The sequence below is a fragment of the Pelodiscus sinensis genome, chromosome 5, assembly GCF_052426305.1.
Source record: "Pelodiscus sinensis isolate ZL-2025 chromosome 5, ASM5242630v1, whole genome shotgun sequence".
In the NCBI taxonomy this organism is placed as follows: Eukaryota; Metazoa; Chordata; order Testudines; family Trionychidae; genus Pelodiscus; species Pelodiscus sinensis.
Genome location: NC_143056.1, coordinates 120868295 through 120895229, shown reverse-complemented (window position 1 = coordinate 120895229; position 26935 = coordinate 120868295). Strand labels below are relative to the sequence as shown.

The 26935-nt window shown below is 49.8% G+C and overlaps 1 protein-coding gene across 1 annotated transcript in view; it reads left to right on the top strand.

Annotated features, from left to right (window-relative positions):
• The window catches only part of CD151 (CD151 molecule (Raph blood group)), a 56978-nt gene extending 32150 nt beyond the window's left edge, over positions 1–24828 (top strand). Inside the window, exons 4-9 of the mRNA XM_075928238.2 lie at positions 679–870; positions 9513–9587; positions 13496–13600; positions 17105–17260; positions 20701–20787; positions 21474–24828. Coding sequence (XP_075784353.2) covers positions 679–870; positions 9513–9587; positions 13496–13600; positions 17105–17260; positions 20701–20787; positions 21474–21533 — 675 coding nt within the window. The 3' untranslated portion in view covers positions 21534–24828. The remainder of the gene's footprint in view (positions 1–678; positions 871–9512; positions 9588–13495; positions 13601–17104; positions 17261–20700; positions 20788–21473) is intronic.
• The last annotated feature ends 2107 nt before the right edge of the window (positions 24829–26935 follow it).

Here is a 26935-nt window from a genome sequence, read left to right as displayed (position 1 = left end):
GAATGAATTGTGGGCTGCCTCTGTGAATTAGCAACCAGGTAAAATTCTCTAGTGAACATGAGGTCCATAAAGAGGAAGAGCAGCCTGAAGGAGAGACGTTGGCTCATGTGACGTGCCTCCACTTTGGGGTTATTCCTGTGCTAATATTCATTCTCATTGGTGTTTAACTAGCCAGGCGTCTCACTTTTTGCAGTGCTGTCCCCGCCCGTGGTTCTGTTCTGGTACTAGACATAGATATTGTTTAGAAGTGATCAGTGTCACTCCTGGTCAGCCAGCAAGGGTGCAAAGCAGCCTCACCCTCTCCTCCACCCTCTGCTTCTAGGTGGCACTTCTGCAGTTGAGAGCCAAGAGCCTGATTAAACCTGGAGACATAGAACTCCAGTTACAAAGTTCTCCACCTCAGCCAGCTGGCATCCCCTTCCAGCTGAAATATTGTGCCTTCTCCCCCTTGAACCACCGTGGGGCCCTGAGAGACCAGGGGAGAGGAAGAATCAATTTCATTTAAGGCCTGATCCAAAACCCATTGAAATCCATGGGAGTCCTTCCCTTGACTTGAATAGGTCTTGGATCAGGCTTAAATCTGATCCCTATAGCTGAGCAGGGGGTGGATGTCTCTCTCTTGAGGAGAGAGGACATGTCCACCTCTCATGCCTCTCACCTGCTTGCCTCTTTATTAAGCTGGCAGGCGGGGCCGTGATGGCAGTGGGCATCTGGACCCTGGCTGAGAAGAGCGACTACATCAGTCTCCTGTCCTCCAACACGTACATGGCAACCACCTACATCCTGATAGTGGCGGGGATCGTCGTCATGGTTACTGGTGTCCTCGGGTGCTGCGCCACCTTCAAAGAGCGACGGAACCTGCTGAGAGTGGTAAGCGTTCTGTGTGTCCTGGGTCAGCACTGGGTGCAGAATGTCTTGTGCATGTGAGCAGAGAGCTACATCTCTTTCCCCCTGGAGAGCTGTACCAGTGACTCCCTAGCCCCTGACCATCCTGCTCTCACTGGTTGGGATAGATGGTCTGTCTTACCGAGGAGACCTTCCTTTCATTCTGTCCCACCCAGAGAATGTGTTGATTTCTGTGTGTTTCAATAGGTGCTACATCATAATTGTATGCTACCTTTCATCTCAGCATGCCAAAACATTTCCAAAGGGGACTGCTCAGGGTGGGGAATGGGAATAAAATTGGGAGAGAAAGCAAGGTGGGCTATCTAAAACCAAAAAATAAGTAACTGTGATTCCACTTGATTCAAAGCAAAACATTGGTTTGTTGCGTATAGCAACATTTCTAGCAGTTTAAAAAAAAATTTCTCACCTAAATTTTTTTTTTTTTTTAATTTAAAAAAAACCTCCCCATCACTTGACATTTTTTGACCAGCCTAATAATCTCAGGTCTGGGCTACACTACAGGCCTATATTGGAGTACCTACATCGCTCAGCAATGTGAAAAATTCACAGCACCCCTGAGTGATGTAGTAATACTGACCAAACCCTCTTAGTAGACTGTGCTTTTTTGGCAGGAGAATTTTCCCCATCAACATAGCTACTTCATCTCAGGGAGGTGGATTAGATGGGAGAGTCGTGTCTTCATAAAAGCACTACAGCAGCTCGCCTGCTTCAGGGCAGCTGCAGTGTTTTAAAGATAGATTTGCCCTAATTCTCACCAGCTCTCTCTCAACTCTCCTTTATGGTCTCTAGGCCATGACAGTGGTTCACTAAGCAGCCCATCTGCAGTGCTGAGTGTAGTGACTGAAAGCAAAGGGCCATTGTCATTTTACAAAGAGCAACACTTCCACTGTGCCGTAGCCATTCCTTCAGTTTTGCAAATTATCACTGACCTGAATGGCCTATCCCCTTCCTTTGTCCACTGGAGACTGGTGGGGGGGGGGGGGGGGGGGGAAGGAGCAATGAGCAATACTGTGATCCTACTTTGTGGGGTGCAGGTGTGAAGTGAAAATATGAGGTGGTGGAGTATGCCCTTATGAGGCCTGTGACAGGCTTTCAGGAGCTCTTGTTAGTGGTTTGTTCATTTGGTTTTTGAGGGATGGTATTTGGCTCCTGGCCCTTAGCAGTTCCTTTGGGCACCAGCACAATTATTCAGTGTGCTGAAGAGCTCCATTCATCTCCCTTTTGTCTTTCTTTCTCTGCCAGAATTTACAGATGACAATCTGATGGGGTTTTCTTTGTTATTCTGACACAGAAAACTAATAATTGTCTCATGGAAACAAAAAGATTGTTCTCTGCCTTTCTTCTCCCCTCTGAGTGGCTGCCTGTGACAGATCTATTGTCCATCCTCTCCTCTGGTTTAGTTGATACTAAGTAATCCACAAAAGAAATACTTTGTGCTCAGCGGGGCTCAGTTGGTTTGGCTGGCGGCTTCTGCCAGCTCTGAGCTCAGCCAGTAATCCCGACATCTTTACAACAAAGAAAAAGGCATCTGTGCCAGTGTGTCCCAATTTCTTTCTGTACCAAAGAGCCATATACATAGAGAGGTACGCCACAATGGGGAGGGTTTCCTGTAATTTTCCAGAGGCTCTTTAAATCAAACTGCAAGGATTTCAGATGTCAATAGGGGGGTGTATGTGCATTCGTGGGGGTTTTGAGCCAGGAAGGTATATTCTAGCTGCATTAGAGCAACTGGTAAGTTTTTTTTTTTTTCCACACCCACTTCAGTACTCTTCTGTTTCATTTCTTATTGCTGATTAACAGGATATTTGTTTAGAGCATTTTTCTCTTTCGCAGCCAGCCTGATTCATTCAGTGATGCCACAGTGGTCCACATACTTAGGACTCCACAATTGCTCCCAGGGATTCCAGGCCTACAGTGAGAGATGCTCATGTGAGCAAGAGCAATAGGAGCAGGGCCCATTGTGATGGCACAAAGTCTGGCTTGTGATGGTTCACCCTGTCTCTGTGTTTCAGTCCCCCAGATGGTGCAGTGGGCCAGGGAGTCCTCTGGTCCCTAGCATAGGGTAGAGCAACCCCAAGACCTATTCTAAATGGAGTTCAGACCATTGCAATATACAAGAACAACCAGGACACAGGAATGTTCACGTCAGGCCCTTGCTAACCCCACACATCCTGAGATGTCCCTATGGACTGCAAAGCTTGACATGCTGTAAGGTTCCCACCTAGGATTCCCCCTTTGCCAGCTTTCATCATGCTTTATGTGTCTGGAATAGCATAAAGCAGGGGAAATGTAGTGGAGACTTAGGAACGTAATGTAAATACTGCTATTGGAGTACATAGCTCATTAGAAGGTGATCGGTCTTCCAATCATGTGGAGACCAACAGAGTGCACATGAGAAAAGCAGGAGCCTGTCACGGTAGAAAATGAAAGGCAGCCCTTGTTATTCCCACAGTCATAACACCTCTCTCAAATATTTGACTCCCTTGGGACAGAGAATTCGGTGAAAGTATTTTGCGGCTATTTAGTTAACAGCTGTATCCACAGCCTACAGCTAGGCTGAGGCCCCATTGTACTTGGTGCTGCACATCCTTAAGACTTCTGGAGCCCTACTCGGTACTGTTGAACTGGTGCCACTGTGACCAACGGCAGTCCAGGCTGGGGGAATGATGGTTTTTTTAGAGATGTGATTTTATAATCTTCAGCAGGGGTGATGCATGGGGGACACGAGGTGAGATGGGTCGGCCGTTGGGGAGACTAGTGAGGCTGGAGGGTCAGTACTGGCAGCAGGGGTCTGCACCCCTTTTGCACTCACCAGCTGCGGCGAGGGAAAATGCAGCAAGGTGGCCTGAGCTCACACTGCTCTACAGCTGCACTGCGCTGCTTCCTGTGGGCATGGGGGGCCCTGCCCTGGAGCATCCCAGCCCGAGAGCAGCGCAAGCTAGAGCCACCTTGCTGCATTTTCCCCACTGTGATGCTGCTGGTGTGTGTGTAGAGGGGGAAGAGGGATGGCACAGACCCCTGAAAGGCTGGCCAGCAGCCAGCGGGGGACTAGCAGGGTTGGAGGGACATTGCTGGTAGCAGGAGTCTGCGCCCCTCCTCCCCCATTTCCATAGAGGCAAGTGGATGGACATTATGACCCAGTGGTGCCCCAGATTTTTGGGTGCCTTATGCAGCTAAATATTCTGCGTATGGGTAAGGACAGCTCTGCCCTACGTGCAGACTGAGACATGTCCAGCCCCAAAGAGCATAATCTAAACCCGAGGTAACTTACATTTCTTACAGGTACTGTCCTGTCACAACCCACCTCACTTGGGAGTGGCTTATAGTGGGCAGTGGGGTGCTGCTCTACAACAAGACCTGTAAGAAATTTAAATTTAAGCAGAGGGTTGGGGAGTTTGAGGGGTGCAGGAGTTAGGGCAGGGGATTGTGGATGTGGCGGTGTAAAAGTCAGGGTTAGGGTGTATGAGGGGCTCAGGGCTGGGGATTTCGGGTGTGTGGTGGGGTCCAGGAGGTAGGGCAGGGGACTGGGGGTGCGTTATCTTACCCGATCAGGGTTAGGCTGCTGTATCTGGATGAAAGTGGTTGGATGAGAGGCTGGGCAAGGATCACCGTAGCCAGATCGTGGCCTCCCCTCCAACCCCAGCCATAGCAGAAGAGTGGTGCTATTTGGAAACTATGGGAGGGGTGGGCAGGCACGAGGTCCCTCCCCCAGCCTTGCAGGAGGGACGACTAGACCCAGGGTCCAACTAATTGTGGTGGACAAATAATGAAGAACAAGGCCAAGGGGTGCAGGTCGTAGGTTCAAAACAAGGGAACCGGATGAGGACATCGAGCAGAGAAAAAGCTGCTTTCGGCACCTGGGATTCCCAGGGGGTCACCCATCCAAGTACTAGCCAGGCCCGCGACGATTTACCTGCTGAGATAGGGGGCGTTTGGTCCAGTATGGCCATAGGCCCTAGTAGAAGGGTTGCCGCCAGCTCTTCTTGCAGCTAGGTGGGGCTGGACCGCAGGGCCTGCCCCAGGATTAGGGCCAGGGCCAGGCCGCTGTGGCCAGGTGGGGGCTGCTGGAGCCAGGGCTGGATCTCTGGGGCAGAAGCTGTGGCTGGATATGGAGCCGGGCCACCACCGCTGGGCTGCCGCGGCAGTCACTAGGTCTGCCCAGGAGCATGACAGCTAGGGACAAACCACGACAGTCAGATAGGGGCAGCTACTGCCACCAGTCCCTCTCACTAACCCCTACAGCGCACCCCCAGCCAGCCCCTTTACACAGCTGGTGCTTACTGGAGCAGCACACTGGGGTGCACCACCTTACTTTCACTTCTGATTTAAAAGTTGTAACAGTTAAATGAAACAACCAGGCAGGGCTGACAATAGCAAGAAGCTTTAGCAGAGGCTAGCTGAGTGCAGAGTAGTAGCTGTAGTAACCTTCACTATATATAGGCTCTGATAAAACCTGTTTGCTAAAGGTGGGAGATAATTTGGTGAGCTGAGGCCTTGTGATACATGCCAGCTCCACTGGAATGCCTTTGACATCGGTGCAGAAAACACTCCCTATTTAGAAAACAGATAAAGGAAAGAGAAACTTTCCAGCTAATTGGTTGTTTTCTATCCCCTAATGCAGCAGCCTGACAGCACTATGATGTCAGAGAGAGATTACATAACTGGGCTGCAACAAAATAAAGAAACCCTTTGTTTAGGAGGGTTCCTCTCCTTTTCTGCCCCTTTCACCCTCCGCTTAGTGCGGCGCCCAGCCTTTGGTTATCCAGAACTCCATCGGGTGACTCATTCCCACGGTATGAATGGGTACCTTGTACAAGCATGTGCAGACACTTGCAATGTTCAACTCCGAGCCAGTGGGGGGAGTTTGGGGAGGGAGTGAATGCCTGAGATTGTATACTCTAGTACAACCCAGCCTGCTGAAAAAGCCCAGTTGTCGCTCCCGTGCAGCTGCTGAAGCCCCGCAGAGGGTGAAAGAGGAAATTTGACCCACTAGATAAGGATTATGCATTGGCATAATCTCACGTGGGCATGAGGTTTTTGATTGCCTGTGTCTTCAAACCACAAGGGGGAGGTCAGTGAGAAATGAAGGTGTCTCACAGCAAAAGACAAGCTGTGATGCAAGGGTAAATTGATGGCTTCCAGTTCTGTTTTTTGGCAATACCTAAATGCATTTATTTCATGCTAACCATGAATTTTTGCAGGGGTATGTTGTTCCTTTCATGGGCCCAGGAGTGTGAGAATGCGATGTCATTCAGGAAGGTGGGGCAGTGGGGGCAGAGCTGTCTTGGGACCTAATGACTGGGATTTCGGGGGTGTCCCACAAAGCAGAGAGACCGTGCATTGGCAAAGGTGCTTGGCTCTTTGGGGGGATTGCAGAGGCTTGATAGCACTAGGGAATCTGTGTAAAGTCCTATCTGGTACAGCTAGTTATCAAAACCAATCATGAGTGTGTTCCCTGCGCAGAACAGCACAAGGCTGCAAGGAGAACAGCTATCAGGGAGGGGGCAAAAATCCCATCATGACTTCTTCGTGTGCCCATGGGGCAGTGTCTCTGGTACCTCGTGGAGTAAATCACCGAGGATATGTCTACACTACCCCGCTAGTTCGAACTAGCGGGGGTAATTTAGTCATCCGCAGTTGCAAATGAAGCCCGGGATTTGAATTTCCCGGGCTCCATTTGCATGAAGCCGGCCGGCGCCATTTTTAAATGCCGGCTAGTTCGAACCCCGTGCCGCGCAGCTACACGCGGCACGGAGTAGCTAGTTTGGATTAGGCTTCTAATCCGAACTAGCTATACTCCTCGTGGAAGCCTAATCTGAACTAGCTACTCCGTGCCGTGTGTAGCCGCGCGGCACGGGGTTCGAACTAGCCGGCATTTAAAAATGGCGCCGGCCGGCTTCATGCAAATGAAGCCCGGGAAATTCAAATCCCGGGCTTCATTTGCAACTGCGGATGACTACATTACCCCCGCTAGTTTGAATTAGCGGGGTAGTGTAGACATACCCCACCAGAAGTGACGCTACCTGACAACCTTAGCGGAAGGGCCACACTTAGAATGAACATGGAGCCTCGCCGGCCTCTAGGGGTGCCTCTCCAGCTTCGTGCAAGGCTCTCTGGCAGGGCAGTGTGTGGGGAAGGCAGCAGTCCTGAGTGCTGTGCAGGGCCTGTGCTGTGATGATACTGAGTATTACGGGATGAGCCCAAACTTGGGCCCTTTTCTTCTCTTAATGATGGAACTGTAGAATGGCCTGGCCGTAGCCACTTAGGTGACCATTGCCATGGCAGTGTGACATTCAGGACAGTAGATTAAACGAGGGCAGGGTGGCTGGATGCTGCCCTGTTTTCTCAGAGAATTTGGACTATGATGGCAGGATCCTACAGCCTCGGGCGCTTTAGCAAGAGAGCACAAGTTGGTCTCCAGAGATGTCTGTGTGATTCCTTCACCAACATTCAAATTGCAGTAAGAACACTTTTTGAAACTTTAAAAAGACACGAGGGTTGTAAGAGACACCCGGTTCAGTTCATGCTTCCTGTATTTCACAAAGCTACACTGAGGATGGAGGTCAACCCTCCATGGTTAACTGTGGGTGAAACTCACTTCTGGGGCTTACGTACTACTATGGTGTATGCACTGCTTAAGTTTAAGCTTCGTTATCAGGGTCTAACCATGACTGTTGTGGCACACAGGGCAGAATTCACTCTGAGTAACAAGCATATTTCAATTCAGAACTCGGGTGCAGATATTGCACGCTGTGTTCTTCGTGAAGGTCCCCAAAGCAGAGCATTTCCCACCCCAAAGCAGGGAGCTCTGCAGTTGCCAAATGGTGCCCCCTACTTGCATTGTTTCCACCTTTTAATAACTGGCTGTCCATTGAGTACCAAGTCTCTGCCGTTGTTCTCTGTGCAGCAGCTTCCTCCTTGGCTTCTGCTCCATTCCAAGAGCACTCCCCATGGATGCCTGGTTATTCTGGGCCTCTGATCACCTGGCACAGTCCGATGTTCCTCTCCTACTTAACAGGCTAGTGTTGAGTTTCTACAGAGCAACTGGTGCAGCTGTATTTTGGGGTGGGTGGCATCAGCAACTGAGCTGCTGTATCTATAGAATCTAGTTAGCTGTATTTAATTACAGTTATACCCGACTGGTCATAGAAACACCCATTCCAGATGTGACTCCGAGTCAGTCTGGTCCCAAATCTTGTCTCTAAGGCTTTTGGAAAACTCTTGTAGGTTGGGGTGTGAAACAACACACCCCAACTGACAAGTTTCACCCACAGTAGTGCTGGTGGGGACAGCACTTGTCGGTGGGAGAGGTACAGCTGCTCATTGAGGGTGATGTTGTTATTCTGATGGGAGAGCGCTCTGTCCCACCAGCAGAGAGTGGCTATGTGGGGAGACCTTGCCCTGGCACACCTGCCATGGTATAGCTGTGCCACTATAAGGTCTATAGTATGGACATAGCTTGATAGTGGGCTGTATCAACTGCTTCACGTCAGGTCTATATTAGACCTGGAAGAACAGCTTATGGCATGCAACACCAGCTATGTAAATAGTGCAGCTGGAGTCAACGTACTTTAACCTGAGCTTGGTGCCGTCTTCACAGTGGGGTAGGTCTTTACTAGATGGGCTAAATTGAATGTCAGAAGATCGATCTGCGGCACGGTAAGTATAGATGCGGCCTGCTGAGAATGATGCAAAAGCCCTGTGACAATAGACTGTTCTGGATTTATTTGCCCAGAGCAGTAGTTTCCTCCTAACCCCATTGAGTTATCACATGAAAAATTAGTTCTCTAAGCGCTCGCCCTACATTACATGGAAGAGCAACACTACCACAGTCTAGTGAAGACCTGCTAAATCGAACTTGGAGGGTGCTCCCATCAGTGCCGGTACTTCTGCTGCTCACAAGAAGTAAGGGAAACTGATGGGAGTATTTGCTCCCATCAACTTGCCACTGTGTGGACAGCACGGAAACTCAATTTAAGGTACGTCAACTCCAGCTACATAATTAACATAGCTGGAATTGCATATCTTAATTTGACTTCTGCTGTAGCATAGACCTCACCTTAGATGTTTTCTTCATCCGAGCTAGTTCAGCTGTGGCTGTTCTTGTCCAAATCCGTGTTCTGTCTCTTTTGGAATCATGCTAAACTCTTGCCTTCGTGATATATTGTGTCGGTGAAGTTCCTCATGCTAAGCATGCACCATGTAAAACGAGAAATCTTTACATCAATAAATGTTACCTCATTTTCAATTTCATTGGATACTCCCTAGTACTTGTAGAAGAAAAAGGGTAAATAGGAGCATCTCTCCTCCAGTTCAGCTGTAATTTTTGTCTTTCCCTTTACTAGATACCCTTACCATAGTATTTTTCCTTCCTCTTCTACCTACCACTTCTTTGATGAGCTCTCTTGTTGCTGCCTGTCTCAAAGTACATTCTCACCTATTCCCATACAATGAACCCCTAATACTGATCAAATCCTTTGAAAGCTGCTGTAATACAAACAGTAATACTAATGGAGTTAAGACTTTTTCCTGATAACATTTAACTTCTCTCCCATCCTTCCTGGTGAGCTCTTTTAACCAACACAATTTTTACCATTGTTTTGCAGTACTTCATATTGCTCCTGTGCATTTTCCTGCTTGAGATCATTGCTGGAATCCTGGCCTATATCTACTACCAACAGGTAGGTGGATGTCAAACTAAGAGGGTCAAACTTGAGAGGGAGGGAGCAGCTGCCTATCATCCAGTTTCTATTCAGACACGGGCATAAGCCAGAATTTTAAGGGCTTTGAATCTAGGGTTTGGTTTGGGCCCGTCTCTCTTTTCTCCCCCTCCCGTTCCCCCCCCCCCACCCCCCCAGGGTACAAAATACATCAGGTAATAAACAATATTTGACAAAGCATTAGTCTGCAATTTGTGTATTTGGGAGTCAGATGCAGTTCAGCTCCTTCCTAAACATCATCTCTTTCCTCTCGCTCCCTCGGTGATGCCTTCTTATGCAGATCTGTGTTGGAGTGATTCACGTCTATAGTAAAGTATCCCCCTGAGATTCTTCTGAGGCCCATAAAGGTAACACAGGTAGTTGTAGTTACAGTTGTGCCATCTAGTACAACCCCCTGAAGCAGCACGTAAGAGTGGCCCATTTAGTCCTGTATTCTGTCTTCCAGCATTGGTCAATGCCCGATACTTCAAAGGGTATGAACAGAACAGAGTAATCATCAAGTGACCCACAACCTTTCATTCAGTCTCAGTATCTGACTGTCAGGTGGTAGGGGTGCCCGGAGCATGGGGTCGCATCCCTGAGCCAAGCAGCAGTGCTCCCTGTTAAACCAAGTAAGCTCACAGAAACATGCCTGAGTTAGTAAGGACAGGAAATGGTCCAGCTAGGGGTAGAGCAACACCACCACAGCTCCCAGTACCTCCCAGGGTCTGCTGCAGTCACAGACAGCTGAGCTTGAAACCACAATGAGGGAGTGATGACTTCATAGTATCACACTGGATATGGCTGAGGAGAGGCATACTGCTTGGAAAGCTCCCTCAGATGCGTCTTCTCTCCCCCACGGTGTGAGGGAGATTGAGTGTCTGAAGAGGACAGACTGTTGGGAGGTTGTCAGGTGGTATGACTGACAGGGAAGTTTACACTGCAGAGGGGTGTAGACATTTCCAGTGGCTCTGTGTTCACGTACTGTACGTGTCTAGATTACATCCTTAAAATGGGAACATTTTTCCGGCCTCAGGGGCCCTCAGACTTCCCTCTGCCCAAGGGTAGCATTAGCGCTACACCATCAGGCCCATGTGCAGGAATTTCTCGGGGGGGGGGGAAGGGGAGTGAGCTGTGGGAGGGGCTGGTGGCTGCCCTGTCCCCATGGCCCAGCCCCACCCCCTGGCCTCTCTCCTGAGGGAGGAAAAATGGAATCAGCCCCAGTCTTCCCCCAGCCGGGCAGAGCATGGGGGAGGGAGGCTGGCAGCACCCCATCTCTGCTTTCCCCTGGCCAGCCAGAGCATGAGGGAAGGAGTCTGGCACAGTGCACTGCCTCTGCCTTTCCCAGACCAGCTGGAATCTGCCCCATGGTGGACTATGAAGGACCATGGGGAGGGCGGGGTGTACACACACACACACACACACACACACACACACACACCCACCCACCCACCCACCATGCTCCACCTGGACCTGAGCAAACACTAAAGTAACACATGGGAGCAGTGGATGAAATGGCAGAATTTTCTTAGCTCAATGGGGAGCACGGCATGCTGGGAATTGTAGTCTCTCTGGTAGAGCTGCAGACTGCTTTGTAGATCACCCAATGGCATTTGGTTTACTCTCTGCACTTATTTCCCTCCTCCTCCTCTCTCGCCCTCCCCCAACCCATGGTTTTTTTTTTTTTTTTTTTTTAATGTAAAAACCTACCTTTCTTGGGCCCAGGCTGCTTACTCTCCTTTGCAGTTGGTTTTCTTTCTCCCCTTCCCTTGCTGTCATGTCCAACGCGTGCATGTGTATAAACTGTGTGTTTCTTTTGCTGTCTCTGTTCCATGCTGCAGTTCTTCCCCGTGAGCCCACAGGTAACTGCTTTTCTCCTGAGTAATGTTTCCACTAGTGGACACTCTCTCTTTGTTTGCCTTGGGTGCCCATGAGCTGCCAAACCTTCTTGTGTTTGCTCCACTAAAACCCTTGCGCTTCTAAAGAGCCTTCCTTCTCAAGATCTCAAAGCACTTTGCAAACGTTAGTGAATGGAGTATCACATCATCGCTGGGAGGTAGGTATTTCCCCCACGTGGCAGAAGGGGGCTGGAGAGCTACTACTGTATTCAGCAGATTTGAAGGGGAGGGGACCTCGGGCCATATTCCCCCAACACGTTGCAACCAAAATGATGTTCTTCTGCAGTCCTCCCAGCAATTACTGCTTATTACTTAGAAATAACATACATAGAGATGCTTTTCTCTAGCTATCTGGCCTTTTCCTCCCATTTAGTTTATTTGGCAATGCCATCTTAACACATGGTATCACATTGTTCCAGAGCAAGGGAGAAGAAGTGTGCCAGCACTGGATTATGGCATCCTTACTGGATGGATCAGGCAGGCGGAGGCTAATGAGAAATAGAGATGTAAGCGACTAGTTGACTATCCAATAGGCAAAAGCTTATTGGATAGTTGAGGGACTAATCACTCCCCTCCCGCCTCCCCTGCCCCTTGCTGCCTAAGGGGGAGAGTGGGGTGGAGAGCCAGCATTGGGGAAAGCCGGCTTAAAGGCCAATTCCCCCCAGCGCCGTCTCTATGGGGCGCAGTGGGGTAGCGGCAACCAGGCGTGAGCTGCGAATCAGCTGATTCCCAGCTCTTGTCTAGTCCCAGAGACGCCTTTGCTTTTTAAATGTCTTAAGATCCAAAAGGCTCTTAAGACATTTAAAAGGCTAAAGCTCAGCTGCAGGGACCCAGCGCAAGCCAGGACAGCTGATTCCTGACTTGCGCAGGGTCCCCCCGCTGGGCACCAGCCTCCATTTAAAAAGCTAAAGCACAGCAGGAGGGACTCAGTGCAAGCCAGGAATCAGCTGTCCTGGCTAGTGCTGGGTTCCTGCTGCTGTGCTTTAGCCTTTTAGATGGATTAAGAGCCGATAGGGGTTAGCTCCTAGGCCGGGAGCTAACCCTGCTGCTGCTCCCTGCTTATCGACTAGTCGATGGAAAATTCATCGACTAGTTGATTCAATTCAACATCCCTAATGAGAGAGGGGGCCAATTTTAGTTACATTTTGTTTGAGCTGGGATGGGCAGGAAATACAGGGAAAGGACATGACTGGCTGGGGGACCACAGATTGCCAGTGAGAGTTTTGTGCATATATTTGTCTGAGTGTTAGCCTTTCGCAGTAAAGGACACTTTCCATCTTACCATGCCCCAAATATCAGCTCCTCTGTCTGAGTAATGTCTTTCTTGCTTTCTGAACATATCCCTAGTACCACAAAGGCTGCTTGGAGCCAGGGAGGCAAGAGTTAGAAGGTCCCTCCACCTGCTTGCAATCCCCTTGTGCGACTTCCTTTTCGTCACTGATGCAGAAGGTGTTTAGAGCGCATAACGCCAGCCCAGTAGGCCCAGGACTCTGAACTCTGAACACTCCTCTCTGGATCTTTTTGTTTTTTAATACTCCTGCAGTCCCTGTTCTAGAGGTGGGAGGGCCTCTTTGATACCCGCGGAATATTCACAAGGCAGGAATGAGATTGTTAGAGAAAAGGAATCCTGTTTTGGGGCAGGCCTCTCCAGCTGGATGTAACTCTCATTCTGTGCTGGGAACCATGCAGTGGGGCCTGCCACAGACTGACTTAGCTTTGGCTCAGTGAGAGACTTTTGCCCTTTTAAACTGGAAGAATGATGTTGAAAGAGCTGGGAGAGGCAGAAATAAGGGCATGTGCTTTCCTGGAGCCAGTAGGATCTACACTGGAGGAGGGGGCATTTTATGAGGTTATAGGTTCCACAGAGTTCTCTGCTGCTTTCCTGAAGAGAGGACAATAGGAAATATCAAGAGGGGGGGGGGGACGACCATAAGGAAGGTGTCCCCTTATGATTTCACACACATCTCTCCCCCCACTTGCCTTTTTGTTTAGCTGAGTTTGGAGCTGAAGCAAAACCTCAAGGAGACCATGACCAAGAAGTACCGGCAGGAAGGTGAGGAGAGTGTGACCAGTGCGGTGGACAAACTGCAGCAGGAGGTAGGTCTCAAAGACAGAGGGAGACTGAAACCTATGATAGAGCTAAAAATTACATCATCCTTAGATCACGGGCTCCTGTCATTGAAAAGATAAAGGGGGCCATGCTTTGTGGAGTGGTTCACAGCTGCATATGCCAGCCTCAGATCAGGCTGTCAGAAAACAGGGTAGAGACCTCAGACTGGTGATGTGTGCTGTGATTGGATTTCATCAAAGCAATAGCAGATATTAATTCCATGGTAAGACCGGTACAGTGATCTAGGATTCTCCCATAGTTGCGTTGGGCTCTGTGGTCTGTCTTCTCAAACTAAGCTAGAATTAGGTCACTTACACACAAACCACAAAGTATTCAGGTTGCTTCTAGTCCCAAGAAACTTGCCAGTTGTACCTTAGATCTCATACCAAAGTCAATTCTAGTAGCTAATCTTATAGTCAACTATTTAAAGGATTTATTAACTAGGAAAATGAAGTGTGAGACACTTACTTATGGATTGAACCAGGCAACATATAAATGCAAATGAATTACAGTCGTAAGGTCCAAAAAGTGACCAAGATGTAGTCATCTAGTCACTCGGGTTACGTCTACACTATGACTTTTGCTGGAAGAGGCAATGCAAATGAAGCACGGATTAGCAGAGAGGCATAAGGATCTTGCGCAAAAAGAGGGTTTTGTGCAAAAAGGAAATGTTCACACTGCTTGTTTTTGCACAAAAACCCCTTGCGCAAAAACAGATCGGAAGAGATTATGCAAATGAAGCATGAGAAAATGCTAATCCATGCTTTATTTGAATTGCCTCTTCCAGCAAAAGTCATAGTGTAGAAGTAGCCTGAGTGTCTTTTAGGGCATGTTGACCCAAGGCATCTCTGCTTTTGTTTCCTAACTCCAACTCTTGCGAGAATCCCAACAGCAAAGATTATAATAATTTTTTTTTCTTGTGAGTGTCTTTTATATACCCTTCCCCCAGAGTTCAAATTGATGGGAAGTGCACTTCTACATGTAACTTCTTCATGAGTGGATACGGTAATCAACAAGGATTTCGTTTTGTATGATGGGTGGAGGAGACAGTTTTGTTGCCTAGGTTCACAAGAGCAGGCATTTTTACAATAATAAAACAAAACTTTCATAATACCTTATAACACAGGAGACAAACCTTACAAGTAAGATTAATGCATGCAGCAACTTACTTACAAATCCTACGGGGTCTGAAAATACTCAACACATCCTCACAGATTTAATACCTGCCTTGGACAATATTAACAAACAAGTTGAGCTGGTCTGATTTCCAGCTGAATTTGTCAGGGTTCAGAATTGGCACCTGGCTTACAAGCATCAGACCCCCATTCTCAGATAGGATGGATATGGTGCTGAATGCTGCCTCTGCTGTCAGAGATTGGGACTCCTGCTGTCTGAGCACCGTGATTGATTGAAAGGGGTAGGGTAGCATTTCAGTCACTTCCTGTATGAACTAGTGCTGGGCAGTTCTATACTGATAGGCTGTGTCTAGACTACACCTCTCTGTTGACAGAGATGTAGATTAGGCACATCGAAATTGCTAATGACGCGGGGATTTAAATATCCCGCACTTCATTAGCATAAACATGGCCGCCATTTTTTTTTTCAAAACCAAGCTTTTTGGGGGAAAAATGGCAGTCTAGAAAATAAAGTCTTTTTCAAAAGATCCTAATAACTTCGTTTTTCGAAAGATCTGCCTTTAGACTGCATTTTTTTCTTCGAAAAAGCTCCATTTCGAAAAATGCGGTGGCCATGTTTATGCTAATGAAGCATGGGATATTTAAATCCCTGCTTCATTAGCAATTTCGACGTGCTTGATTTGCATCTCTCTGTCAACAGAGGGATGCAGTCTAGACGTTAGCCATAGAGCTTCCTATGGCTTGTCTACAAAATGTAAGCGGAGGGGCGTGGGCAAATTGCTGATCTTAATTAAACTTCCCAATACCCCTGACAGTGAAGCATAATGAATCAAATACCCTGTTGCTGCTGTTACTGTTGCATGGGGCACTGCCAGAGAGATGGAGTGACTACACAGTCGGAATGGCTGAACAGTCTTGCTAACTTCATAATCCAATAATTTTCACCTGCTCCCAGGAGATGTTCCCTCTGATCTTTTCCATCCATGTGCAGAATAAATTGTATGTGCACCAAGGCATATGTGAATGTGCACCACCCATGCTATCCACCTTAACTCCAACACACACCAAGTTGACGTCCCACTGCCTGACTCCCACTTCCGTTACGATACATGTGCAATGCAGGATGTGGTTTTCGGGCAGGTTGTGCCGGCTTTAGAACTGACTCCCACATCACTGGGAGGGCCTGTCCTGGTGGTTTTCTCATGTTCCCCATTCTGGGCTGCTTTCTCATACCCCGTGTTGAGGTATTGAGCAGCTCAGCATATATTCTAGTGTTTACTGTATCCTGATGCCATTCTTGAGGCAAGGGATTCCATGAAGTTGACGGCTTATGGCTTGTTTAGATCGCAAGTAGAGAGAGGTCCAGTCTTCAGCAGTTTGTAAATGAATAATACTGACCGGCAGTTCTGTAAGGCCTCCTGACTGAAGACCTCAGGGCAATACACAACCATTAATCCAGGCTTTGCCACCATTCCCTGAAAGCTGTGTGGTTGTGTGGCCACTCAGGAAAGATTTAAATGCCATCCAGCTAATAAGCCAAGTGCCCACAGCGAGGTTTGTCTTTCTACTGGTGGTGCACATTTACACATGCCTTGGTGCACATAAAATGTATTCTGCACATGAATGGAAAAGATTAGAGGGAACATTGTTTGCCACTGTTGGGTATTTTACAGGGAAGGAAGCAGAGGCAAAGAGAGACTAAAAAACTCGCTCAGTGATGTCTGTGATGAAGATAGGAATTGAGCTCTTCTCTCCTGATTCTCAGTCCTTAGCCACAAGCCTGCCCTTCCCCTCATTGCTGCCATGAATGTGCAATGGGGCACATGGATGCAGCCCTTCATGGCCTGATAGCATGAGTTCTTCCCATGAGTGGGATGAGAGACGGACGGCTGTGCAGGGACCCACCCGGGGAACAAGCCCATTCTGCTACCCCCTGAGCTGAGGGCGTGCCGAACAGCGGAGTTGCCCACTGTGATCTGTAACATGATGCAACGTGAGCATGATTGGTATTGTTCAGTTTTGTCAAAGCCAGAAGTAGCTGCAGACCTGGCTCCGCTGCGGCTAGGCTTGCCTCTGTACTGAGAAGTAAGTGACACTGAGGTCAAGCTGGTCAAAAGAGAGGCCCTACAGACATTTAAGGGACATTTTTAGGCATCTTAGACACAAAGGTCACTCGTAATTATAGCAGCTGATAGACACACAGGCTAACATAAGCAGCTGGACTCACCGATTGACGATGCTGTAGGGGGGAAGCATAATTAGGAGCATGATGCAGTGAGGATAGATATGGGGGGGGGGGGCTGTGCTGTCTGGTGACAAGCTGCCAATTCATCTTGTGCTCTTGTGCTCGTACAGTTCAAGTGCTGCGGCAGCAATAATGCTACAGACTGGAGTGAGAGCTTGTGGATCAAATCCGGGGAAGCTGGAGGGCGGAAATTCCCAGACAGCTGTTGTAAGACGATAACAGATTTGTGTGGCCGGAGAGACCATCCTTCCAACATCTACAAGGAGGTAAAAAACAAGCTGACTTCAGCGTTCCCAGAATCACAATAGGATGGGGTGGGTGGGCCCTGCTGGGCAGACCAGTTTTGTGCTTCTTTAGGGGTTGAATGCAAAGCCTACGGAAATCATGGGGTGGGCAGAGACTTTCTGTTGAAGACTTTAGTTTTCCAACTGTGTTCCCCACCCCAATCCCACATTCATCCAGGGAGGAGAGGGGCAATATTAACTTATAAGCACTAGGAATCAGGGGGTCTTCACTCCAGCAAGAAGAGTGTTACAAGGGAGTTGTGGGTGTGGGTTCACAGCCGATATCCTAAGTGTGATATCCGTTACATAGGCAGATGGGAAGGTGGATTGGGCAAGTAGTTATTTAAAATCAGTGTAGAAATTGCCTGTCGGCATGAAAAAGCTCAGGAAGTACGTTAAGGAATCCCGTGCAGCAGACTGTGCTAGCGACTCACAGCAAAAGCAGCAGGGAACTTGATTGTGGGCGGGTAGCATGAAGCTGACACGAAGTGCACCCTAAGAAATGGGGAAGGGGAGAGTAGGAAGCATGTTGCTGCTGGGAAAGGAGAGGCAGGCCCCATGGCTAGTGCGTCTCCTCTTTCATTCTGTGCAGAAAACCTGGGCTTTGAATCCCACAACCCATGTGGCATCTCAGTGGCTTTGGTAGGCTTTGAATAGAGTCACAGCCATTCCTCATCTGGAAGGGTAGGTAGATTTGGCCTCCAGCGTGAAGGAAAGGGGTAAGAAGAAGAGGGAAAAGCGAGTATTGTAGAGGCCCAGCTGTCTAAAGCTTGGCTCGGCATTGTTTTGGGTAGCAGAGAAACTCGTCTCTACTCATTCAAACTGAACAATCAGCAGATGAGCACAGACCACCAATGGGTAGCTAAGTTCCCATCTACCTGACTCCTGGAGGGGTGAACTCTTGCAGGGAGTAATTGATTCTGGCACCCATAGTATGTATTTATTGCTCCTTTTTTGACCTGAGTGACTGATCAGATTTTGAGGCCCTGAGGATGTTCCAGTTAGAAGTGGAAAGTGGTGGAGTCTGGAATTCGTCTTAATGCAACCATGTGGATGTACAGGAGCGCACCAAGTCCTGCTTCTCAGAATGCAGGAGGAACCAAGAACAAAAGGAGCCGTTAATTTGCCTTCTCAAGTCAGGAGAGCCCAGAATGCGCTCTGGCCTTCCCCAAGGTCACAGGCTGGCCTCTGCCTCTCTCTCCATGCTTGTCTGTTCTCGGTTTGTGTGTGTTCTCAATACCAAGTGGAACTCTCTTGTCATGTGGAGTTAGTTTCTGCACAGTCTCTTATAGGCCTGTTTTAGGTGTGGCCCCTTCACCTGTCTCTTACAGCTGCTGTTCACACAAGTAAGCAAAGCTGCACCAGGCTCATAACAGCATAAATGCATTTGCCTTAGCCTAAGGGCTGTTCATTGGCTTTCTAGCCTCACTTTTCCCAGCAGCATAGCCAGCTCCCTAAGCTGTGGAGTCAGCACCCTGGCCGGCTGCCAGACAGATAATTAGAGGGATGAGGAATGCCTACCCGAGGTTTGTAATTTTGCATGATGGGATGCACAGCAGATGAAGAGGTGGCCCCTTGAAGGCAGATATTCCTTTTCACAGGGGGTGTGCTTTCAGCAGGACCCACATGAAGATTAGCCAGGTTGCATCTAAGTTGAGTGGCTCAGACAAAGGGACATCAGCTCTCATGCCTTAGTGCATGAATAGCTCCAGTTCAGCTGCTTAGCTCTAGGCCTCTGGAGAAAGGGGCTCACTCAGATTTGTGGCTCTGGGCTAGTTGACTAGAACCGGGTAGAGCCTCTTGCCCCTGGCCCTTTCCCCACATCTAATCCTGGCCCAACAAGGAAGCGCAGAAGCAAAACCCATGACAGAACCCAAGAGGACAGCGTAACGGGGAAATCCAAGTTCTGAGGAGAGAGCCCATGGGATGTGGAGGTCTGGGTTAGCTCTGTGGAGGGGAGAGCATTAGAGGCTGGGTTAGATCTCAGGAGACAGAGCCAGTGTGATGGCCCCCAGGGGTTTAAGAGGGAGTGGTTTGGACAGGATTCTAATGGGTTTGAAAAAGGAGTCATCATGGCTCCAGAATGGGGCAGCTGGGGATAGTTTAATTTTCAAGCCCAACCCTGGAAGAAGCAAGCTCTGTGCCTCTCCTCCTTCAACACCTCTGCCTATTTGTTGTGCTCCTCTCCCCTCCTTCCATCTCTCTCTGGATTGTAAGCTCTTCGGGGCAGGAGCCTTGTTATCCTCTGTCTGGAAAGTGCCTTGTCCCACAGAAGGTTTGCCACACTCAATTAACCCACTTAAATCATTTAAAGACCCTTGGATCAAAATTAACCAACCCAGGGGCTGCTTCTGTGACCTCAATGGCTTGGCAGGGCTGGGAGGGGAGCAGGCTGCCAGCCAAGGCCACAAATACAAGATGGAGGCAGGCAGCGTCTGACCGTTCTGAGCCCACGCCACCGGCTTCCTTTCTCTCTGAAACAATCCTTCTCACATGGAATCCTCCTCACAGGTTGCTGCTGTTTAAGGAGATCTTGTGACCAGTCCCAGCTTCAGCTCCTAGAGGCCCAGCAAGGGCTTCCTTGCTCTTTGTTAGGTCAAAGACGTTAAAGTTGTAGGGAGGAGCCTTTGGGGTCATTGGGTGTCAATGTGGTGCCTCCTGCAGGCAGGCTCTGGCAAGGATGAGGCCTTCCACATAGCTGGGAGAGAGATTTCCTCCTGACCACCAGAACTCAGCTCACCCCCAGATGTGTGAGAGGTCACGGCCTCGCTCGACCGTGGGTGATGTTGGTCTCCTGATAAGGACGTTAAGTGGCGGGTAATTGACTAATCGTGTGGATACAGTTCATATCGACTACACGACTTGTTGATAAGGGGCCCTGCTGCTGCTCGGCAGCCCGGCTCCTGCTACATTTAAACTACAGAGAGGGTAGGTAGGTCTGGGTCCTGGACCACTGTGCCTATGACTCCCCTGCTCCCCATCCCCCACTCTGCAGAGATGGTGCTGGGGGGAACTGGCTTTTAAGCTGGCTCCCCCCAGCACCGGCTCCTGCTCCCCCCCCTTTGTTGCCTCTGGCAACAAGCGTGGGAAGCAAGTAGTCAAGTAGTGACTTGACTAGTCAGTTACATCCCTACTCCATGCGGGGTCAGCCTCCCCATCCCCTATTTGTAACAAAGGGGGAGGTGTAGATTGAGTTCTTGGTGAACTGTCTGTGCGGCACCTAGCCTGACAAGAGGGGTGCCTAGCTAGAGTCCGTGGGTGCCACCATAACACACATAACAAGTTGTATCAAGGAATCCATCCTGTTAATTCTCATTCCTATTCACTCACCCACTTTACAGGGCTGCAAGTGTTGTAATGCACGTGGGGCAAGGGATTAAAGGGAAACTAACTCCCGTCTGTCCTTCCCATTCTCCCCACAGGGTGGCTGCATCACTAAGCTGGAAAATTTCATCCAGGAACACCTGAAGATTATTGGAGCGGTGGGGATTGGCATTGCTTGTGTTCAGGTAAAGGGGCTGAGCGGTCAGGAGCGGGGAAGCTTGGCCCAAGTTGGAAGGATCCTAGGACAGTGATGCACCATCCGCTGAGCCTGGAGAGTGGCTAGGAAGTTATGGGTTGATTCATTGGAAGTTTGGACCAGCAAACCCATTCACAAACTTTTGGCGGACTCGTAACATTTTATTTGCATATTCATTATGCAAACATGCAAAAAAATGTTACCTGTCCGCCAGCCTGCTCACCTTCTGACCCCGTCCAGCCAACCCTAGTAGTCTGTGTCTGTATTATTAAACCTGCCAAACCCATCATCTGATATCCCCTGTATCCCACTAACCTCATTACCTCAAGTCTGTCACTCTAGTGCCCACCATCTCCTGTTTCCCAATACTCCTTGCTGCCAGCTTCCTTTGGTCAACCACTTCTGTCTTGCCTGGAGCCTATCTTGCATCCACTGCCACTACCAGCCTCGGCATACTGTGTCCCAGCGACCCCTGACTTATTGACAACCTGCCATTTCCCCGGATCCTGCCCCAGCACTCCCAGTGCTTCCAGATCCTGATTCCCCCCCCATGCCTGACAGAGGAGTCAAACTGGCCAATAGCTGTTAACTGGTTACAGTACATAGACCCATCCTTACATAGCCGCCTCTACACACACTTCGTGTTTCTCAGTCTCTTTTTCTCCTCCCCTTTAGATCTTTGGGATGATCTTCACCTGCTGCTTGTACAAGAGTTTAAAGTCGGAGCCTTACTAGGAGCACCAGGAAATCCATCAGCTCCCCCTTCTCCACCAACCCCCTCAATGCCACCAACCTCACCAGCTTCCACCCAGCCGCACAGAAACACCAGTAACCTGAGGACTTGCCTTCCTAATGAAATGACTCTTGGAGCATCCAGCATTTACCCTGCCTCTGCCAGAGAAGGCCGCTTTCCGTGGGGGGATGGCCAGGATGGCCAGGATGGCCAGAAGTTCAGTGGGTTTCCCATGTGTCCTAGAGCGACTGAGTTGTGGATTCCTCTCTGCCAGAAGCTTTACCAGACCAGGTCCATGTTGTAACCTCAAAGGGAGACCAATGGGGCCCAGCCATTGAGGTGTCCAGATTCCACACAAGAACGATGGCTTGCTCCGGCTGACAGACTGCGCTGACCATGAGGAGGACGATGACGTCTCTGTGCTGGGCGAGAGCCCGCACCACTTCTCCTCCTATCCAGAAGGTTCCTTTCAGGCTGGGCCCTAACAGAGGCCCAGACCTGCTCTTGTCAGTTGCTGCCGTCACCTCTCTCCGTCTCTCCAGCAGAAGGAGGACCTGCCACAACTCTGCTCTTGCCTAGGGATGTGGCTGGTTGGGGTTACACCACGACCTTCCCCTTCTTCCTCAAGGCCTCCCTGCCATTCACAGCCCATTGAGAGAACAGCAGCCTTTAGCCTTCAGTGACTGGAGAGGGGGATGTTCAATCATTCTCTGATTCTCTGTGATTTTTTTATTTTTTTTATTTAGTGGCTTCCCCTGTAAATGGGAAAAATGAACCTGCCCCCCTCCCGCATCTTGGCCTTACAAGGGGTATATATAATGGGTCCATGTGAGGAAAGTTCTGTACCTTGCCACATATGGCTGTTAAAATCTTTTTGCCTTTTCAGTTATGGGAATGGCTTCCTGGCACATCCTTCCCCAGATAAACCCTCTGAGTGATGAGATACTCCCCAGCCTTAAAGATTAATTCCTGCCCATGAGAGACAGGTGTGGAGGCTGTAGAGGAAAGGCACTAAGGATTTTGTACAAGCCTCTCCAGATCTCATTAATCTCTAATTGTCTCTGATTAAACCTGCAACCCTGTGTTCTCATTCCTCTCACCTAATAACCTGCAGGGGTAGCTTCATCCCATTGCAAAATATACCTAGTACATTTGGTAGGACCAGGAGGTGCTAGTTAACTGTCTGGTGGCTGCAGATTACGAAGTGTAAATGCAAAGGTGATTCCACTAGAATCTGTGGCACTGTCATAGCAATAGATGCCTGTTGCCACCATAATCTCCTCTGGTGGCTGTGGACCCTGATGCCAGCTGAGTGCTAGCCTCAACTCATGATAGCTGCTATGTTGCCCAAGGTGTGTAGCTCTGAACTGCCAATGCTCCCAAGGGATAGACCTGGCACACAGGCACCTGCCAGCTTTGGCGCTCACACAAGTCGGTAGGGCTGTGAAATTGTCATAGCAACTTTAGAGATGCAGGAGTGAAAATTTGGTCCTCGACCATCCACGTGGGTAATTAGTTCTGCTGCCAGATTAAATCTGGATTGGCTGCCTTTCTAAAAAATTGTATTGAAGCTCAACCCTCAGAGGTGGGTTGGATGCAGGAGTCACTGAGTGAAGTTCTCTGGCTGAATTCTGCAGGAGGTTGGACCCGAGGGCCCCTGCTGGCCTTGCCAGCTAGCTCAGTGCTAGAGAGTGGGTGACACGTTCCTGAAGGGAGCAGCGTGGACTAGCGGCTGCAGTAGAGAAAACACCCATGGGGGTTGAGGGAAAGTGCTTTAAGACATTCCAGGCCTAGGGGTATCGGTGAGCTTAGCCTGACAGTTTCGTGCAGGTCACTGGGGTGTTCAACTGCAGCTTCTCTGGCTCCCCTCGAAGCGGGCTGGCTAATTGGAAGTGTGGGCGGCCGTGTCCTGTCCAGACCTCTGTGGTGCAGGACCCTGGAGTATAGTCCTTGTGGGAGGGTGGGGCGGATTCTAGCCACGTTTGTAGAAATCCAACCTCTCCTTGGGCTGGTACCTGGCTTTTCCTTTCAGAGCCCTCCAAGCACCACGGGGTGAGTGTGATCCTTGTCCTCCCCAGACACTGCAGTGCTGATCTGTTTCAACACTAGCCACTCCTGGCTCCTTTCCATCATATGCGCTGTCAGTGACCCCCTCCCACCCTAGGAAACCCCTGTCCACACCCAACACAGAGTCCTATCCATGGTGACCTCCACCCCCCTGGATTCGCTATGCCACCCAGCAGAGCAGCAGACCGACGGCATTCGTTGGAGCTGGATCCTGTGCCCTTCTGTGTCTGATCTTAAGATCTCTGTGGTCCTGGTGCTGGAGGGGAGAAATCACAAGCTACGGGGGCAGGTCATTTCTCCCCCATCAGCACCTGCAAATCCCATCCCTCACACTGATTATGCCCTTCTGCCCCCTCAGCCCCTTCCCCTGGGTGCACATACTGCCTGAAGTGATAACTCAGAAGCTCATGTGGGGGAGAGGGGTGCAGTAAAGTGAATAAAGCAGGGCTGTGTGGGTTGGTGTTCCTCTGAACCAAGAGTCCCGGCCTAAGAGTGTCCGTGGGCCTCCTGTCAGCGAACAGAGGTGGAGTGTGGGTGGAGAAAGTCAAGACGACAGTACAAGCTGAGTGACTTGTTCTCTTCCTTGGGCTTTTGTTATGGAGTTTGTCATGACTCTGGGCACATACCGAGCCCCGCAACCAGACAGTTAACAATTGTGGAATCCCCCAGTGTCCCACAGGGCTTGTTACGCCATCAGGAGTCTCCATAGAGCAGAGCATCCTAGTGAGAGATTAACAGGTGGTGAAGTTGAAAAAAAAAAAAAAATCAGGGCAGGTGAAACCCCAATGTAGCAGCAAAGTGAAATAATTTTTGATGTTCCCACAGGCAAAGAGTGTGAGGGAGGGCATTTGTGCCCCTGGAGTGGTGGACGGGAGGAAAGTGAGCCTACGTTATTGCAGAATGCTCTGTCCAGGATAAAACTCTAAATTATTGCTCATTTTACACTTCCATTCCGGAGAAGTTGACTAGTAACAAAAAGGAAATTACTGTCCTGAGGACATTGCTTGAGGCGGTATTTCTAGTTCCTTAAGCATGTACTGCTGGTTGTCTGTACCCACTCCCTGGAAGACATGCTCTCCAGAGGGAGGGAGTGGCCAGGCAGAATGGGCTGGGGTCAAGTCAGTAACCTGTGTCCACGGAGCTGTTTTATATTTCTCCCATGTAATATTCATGCTTTTTTTAAAACTCTGTTTAAGTTGCTGGCCAATAAAGCTAAAGACTCTCTACTTACCCTTTGTAATCGTACCAAAGATACAACACGTACAGTAGGGGCGTAGCAGGGTTGCAGAGCCTACAGCGCCAGGAAAGATCTCATAGAAAACCGGCCAGAACTGGGCAGCAGAGTTCTTAGTCTCGGAAGACACGATCCTCAAAGAGGCTGCAAACCAATGTAAGGAAATCGCCACAACCTACCCCTCCCACACGGCTAAGTGGGAGTGGAGGTCTCCATAGGGAAAAGCTTGAAAAGTGCTGCTGGGCAGGAGCTGGTTTTCAGAGAGCTGAGCTGCAGTAGGTCCTAGGACCTCTCAAAGCTCAACGCTCCTGGCCAGCCAATCCTGCAGAGTGTTGAGCCATTATCCCCAACTGAGGCCAACAGATGTTCATGGCACTCAGCACCTTCTGTTCCCCCACAAGCGCCCTGATCCAGAGCTCAGAGCAGTCTATGGAAAAACTCATCAGCGTTGCTGGGCTGAAGGCCAGACCTATGCCGAAGCAGGTGGCCCGGAGCCTGTGCACAGTACACACTACATACTGTAAATAACCAGGGCAGAATCAACAGTGAGCCCGGGATGGGATAAAGCAGCCTGCTAGACCCAGATGGTCCTTGAAACCTCAAAAAGTTGAGGTGGGAGGCAGGACACAGATTAGTTCCATGGTGCTGTTTAGCTAGCTTTCTAGGGGTCCAGTCCTGCAGGGTGCTGAGCAGCCACAGCTCCTATGGAAGTAGAGAACTCGGGATCTGAAGGGGTCAGGCCCTGGTGCTCCATGCGAGGCAGAGGTACAGGTGCTGCACAGTGTGTATTACAGTGTTCTCAATAGGCTCCATTTCACAGTCATTGCCGCAGTGGGAAACGCCCTGCTGTCGGTGACACATGCAGAGCAACAGCTGAGACTAGCTCCATGCAGCTCCCACAGGCTCTGGCAGCGGGCAGCTCCTACCCAGCTCCGCTGCTAAGACTGCTGCTGCTGTTGGACTGCCAGGGGCTGTGTTCAAGTCCTGGCAGCAGTAAGAGGCACAATGTGCATGAGCAGTGAGTCCAGCCGCTGGACAGCACACTCTGTCCTACGGTTAATGCTACTCTGGTGAACTGAAGTCTTCCTCCCCTGGGCCAGGGACTTGCATTAGCTGCTGCAGGCCAGTGGAAGGCAGCACTGTTCTAGTGTCATACAAGGAACTCTGCTTCTTCCTTGGGGCCTGTGCTGCCGGGATGCATTCCCACATCTGGCCTGGGCACATCCATGCCCTGGGTGTAGCTCACAGCAGTCTCGCCTCAGCTGTGCATGCACGGAAAGTGCAGGTGCAGCCGAGTCTGGCAGCCTCTCTGCAGCCTAGCTTTGAGCTCACCCTGTGTTTGCCTTAGGAATTAAAAATGATGCTGATAAACCACAGGTGCCACCCTTATTCGCTCTGGGCCAATGTGGCAGGAACAAGAAGGAACCCTTGGAAAAGTGGCCACCTGCCATTAATGTGTCTGACCACAGAGTGGCACTCTGTGTCCCCTGTACAGTGCACGGCATGAAGCATTGCTGTAGCCTGGCTCTCGCAGCTAGCCTGGCTGGGCCTAATGCAAATGGTACAGCTTTGGGAGGAGGGCGCACACAAGGTGCCACGCCTGAGCTGAGTAGAGCATATTGTATGGAACTCCAGGAGAGTCCGAGCTGAAAGGCCTCTGCTCCCCTTGCCTGATGGGAGCTGTTAGAGCAAGGTGAGTTTTCACATCGTAGGGTAGATTCTGTTATTGCAGGCTGCTGTGCGTTTGAACTGGGCTGTGGGGAAATGGGGCAATCTCTTCATGCTGAGAGTGAGTGTGTGAGAGCAAAAGCCTGTTCAAACCACCATCTGACTGTAATACATACAGTTCACCCTCTGTCCTTCCCTCATGTTCTTCGCTTAGGTTCCTCCCTTGGCAAGTCACACACAGGCCCAGCGGGGAGTATCACACAGCGCTCCCTCTGAGTGCCAGTGGCTTGGGGTGAGCTCAGTGCGGGCTGGTTACACCGTTACGGTTACACCCATCACCGTTCTAATTGGTTTGGCTCTTTGAGCCCAGTGGGCACCCAGCAAAATCTTTGGTCTGTTGGGGAGCGTTGGAAAACACACCGCTCTGCCGGGGGT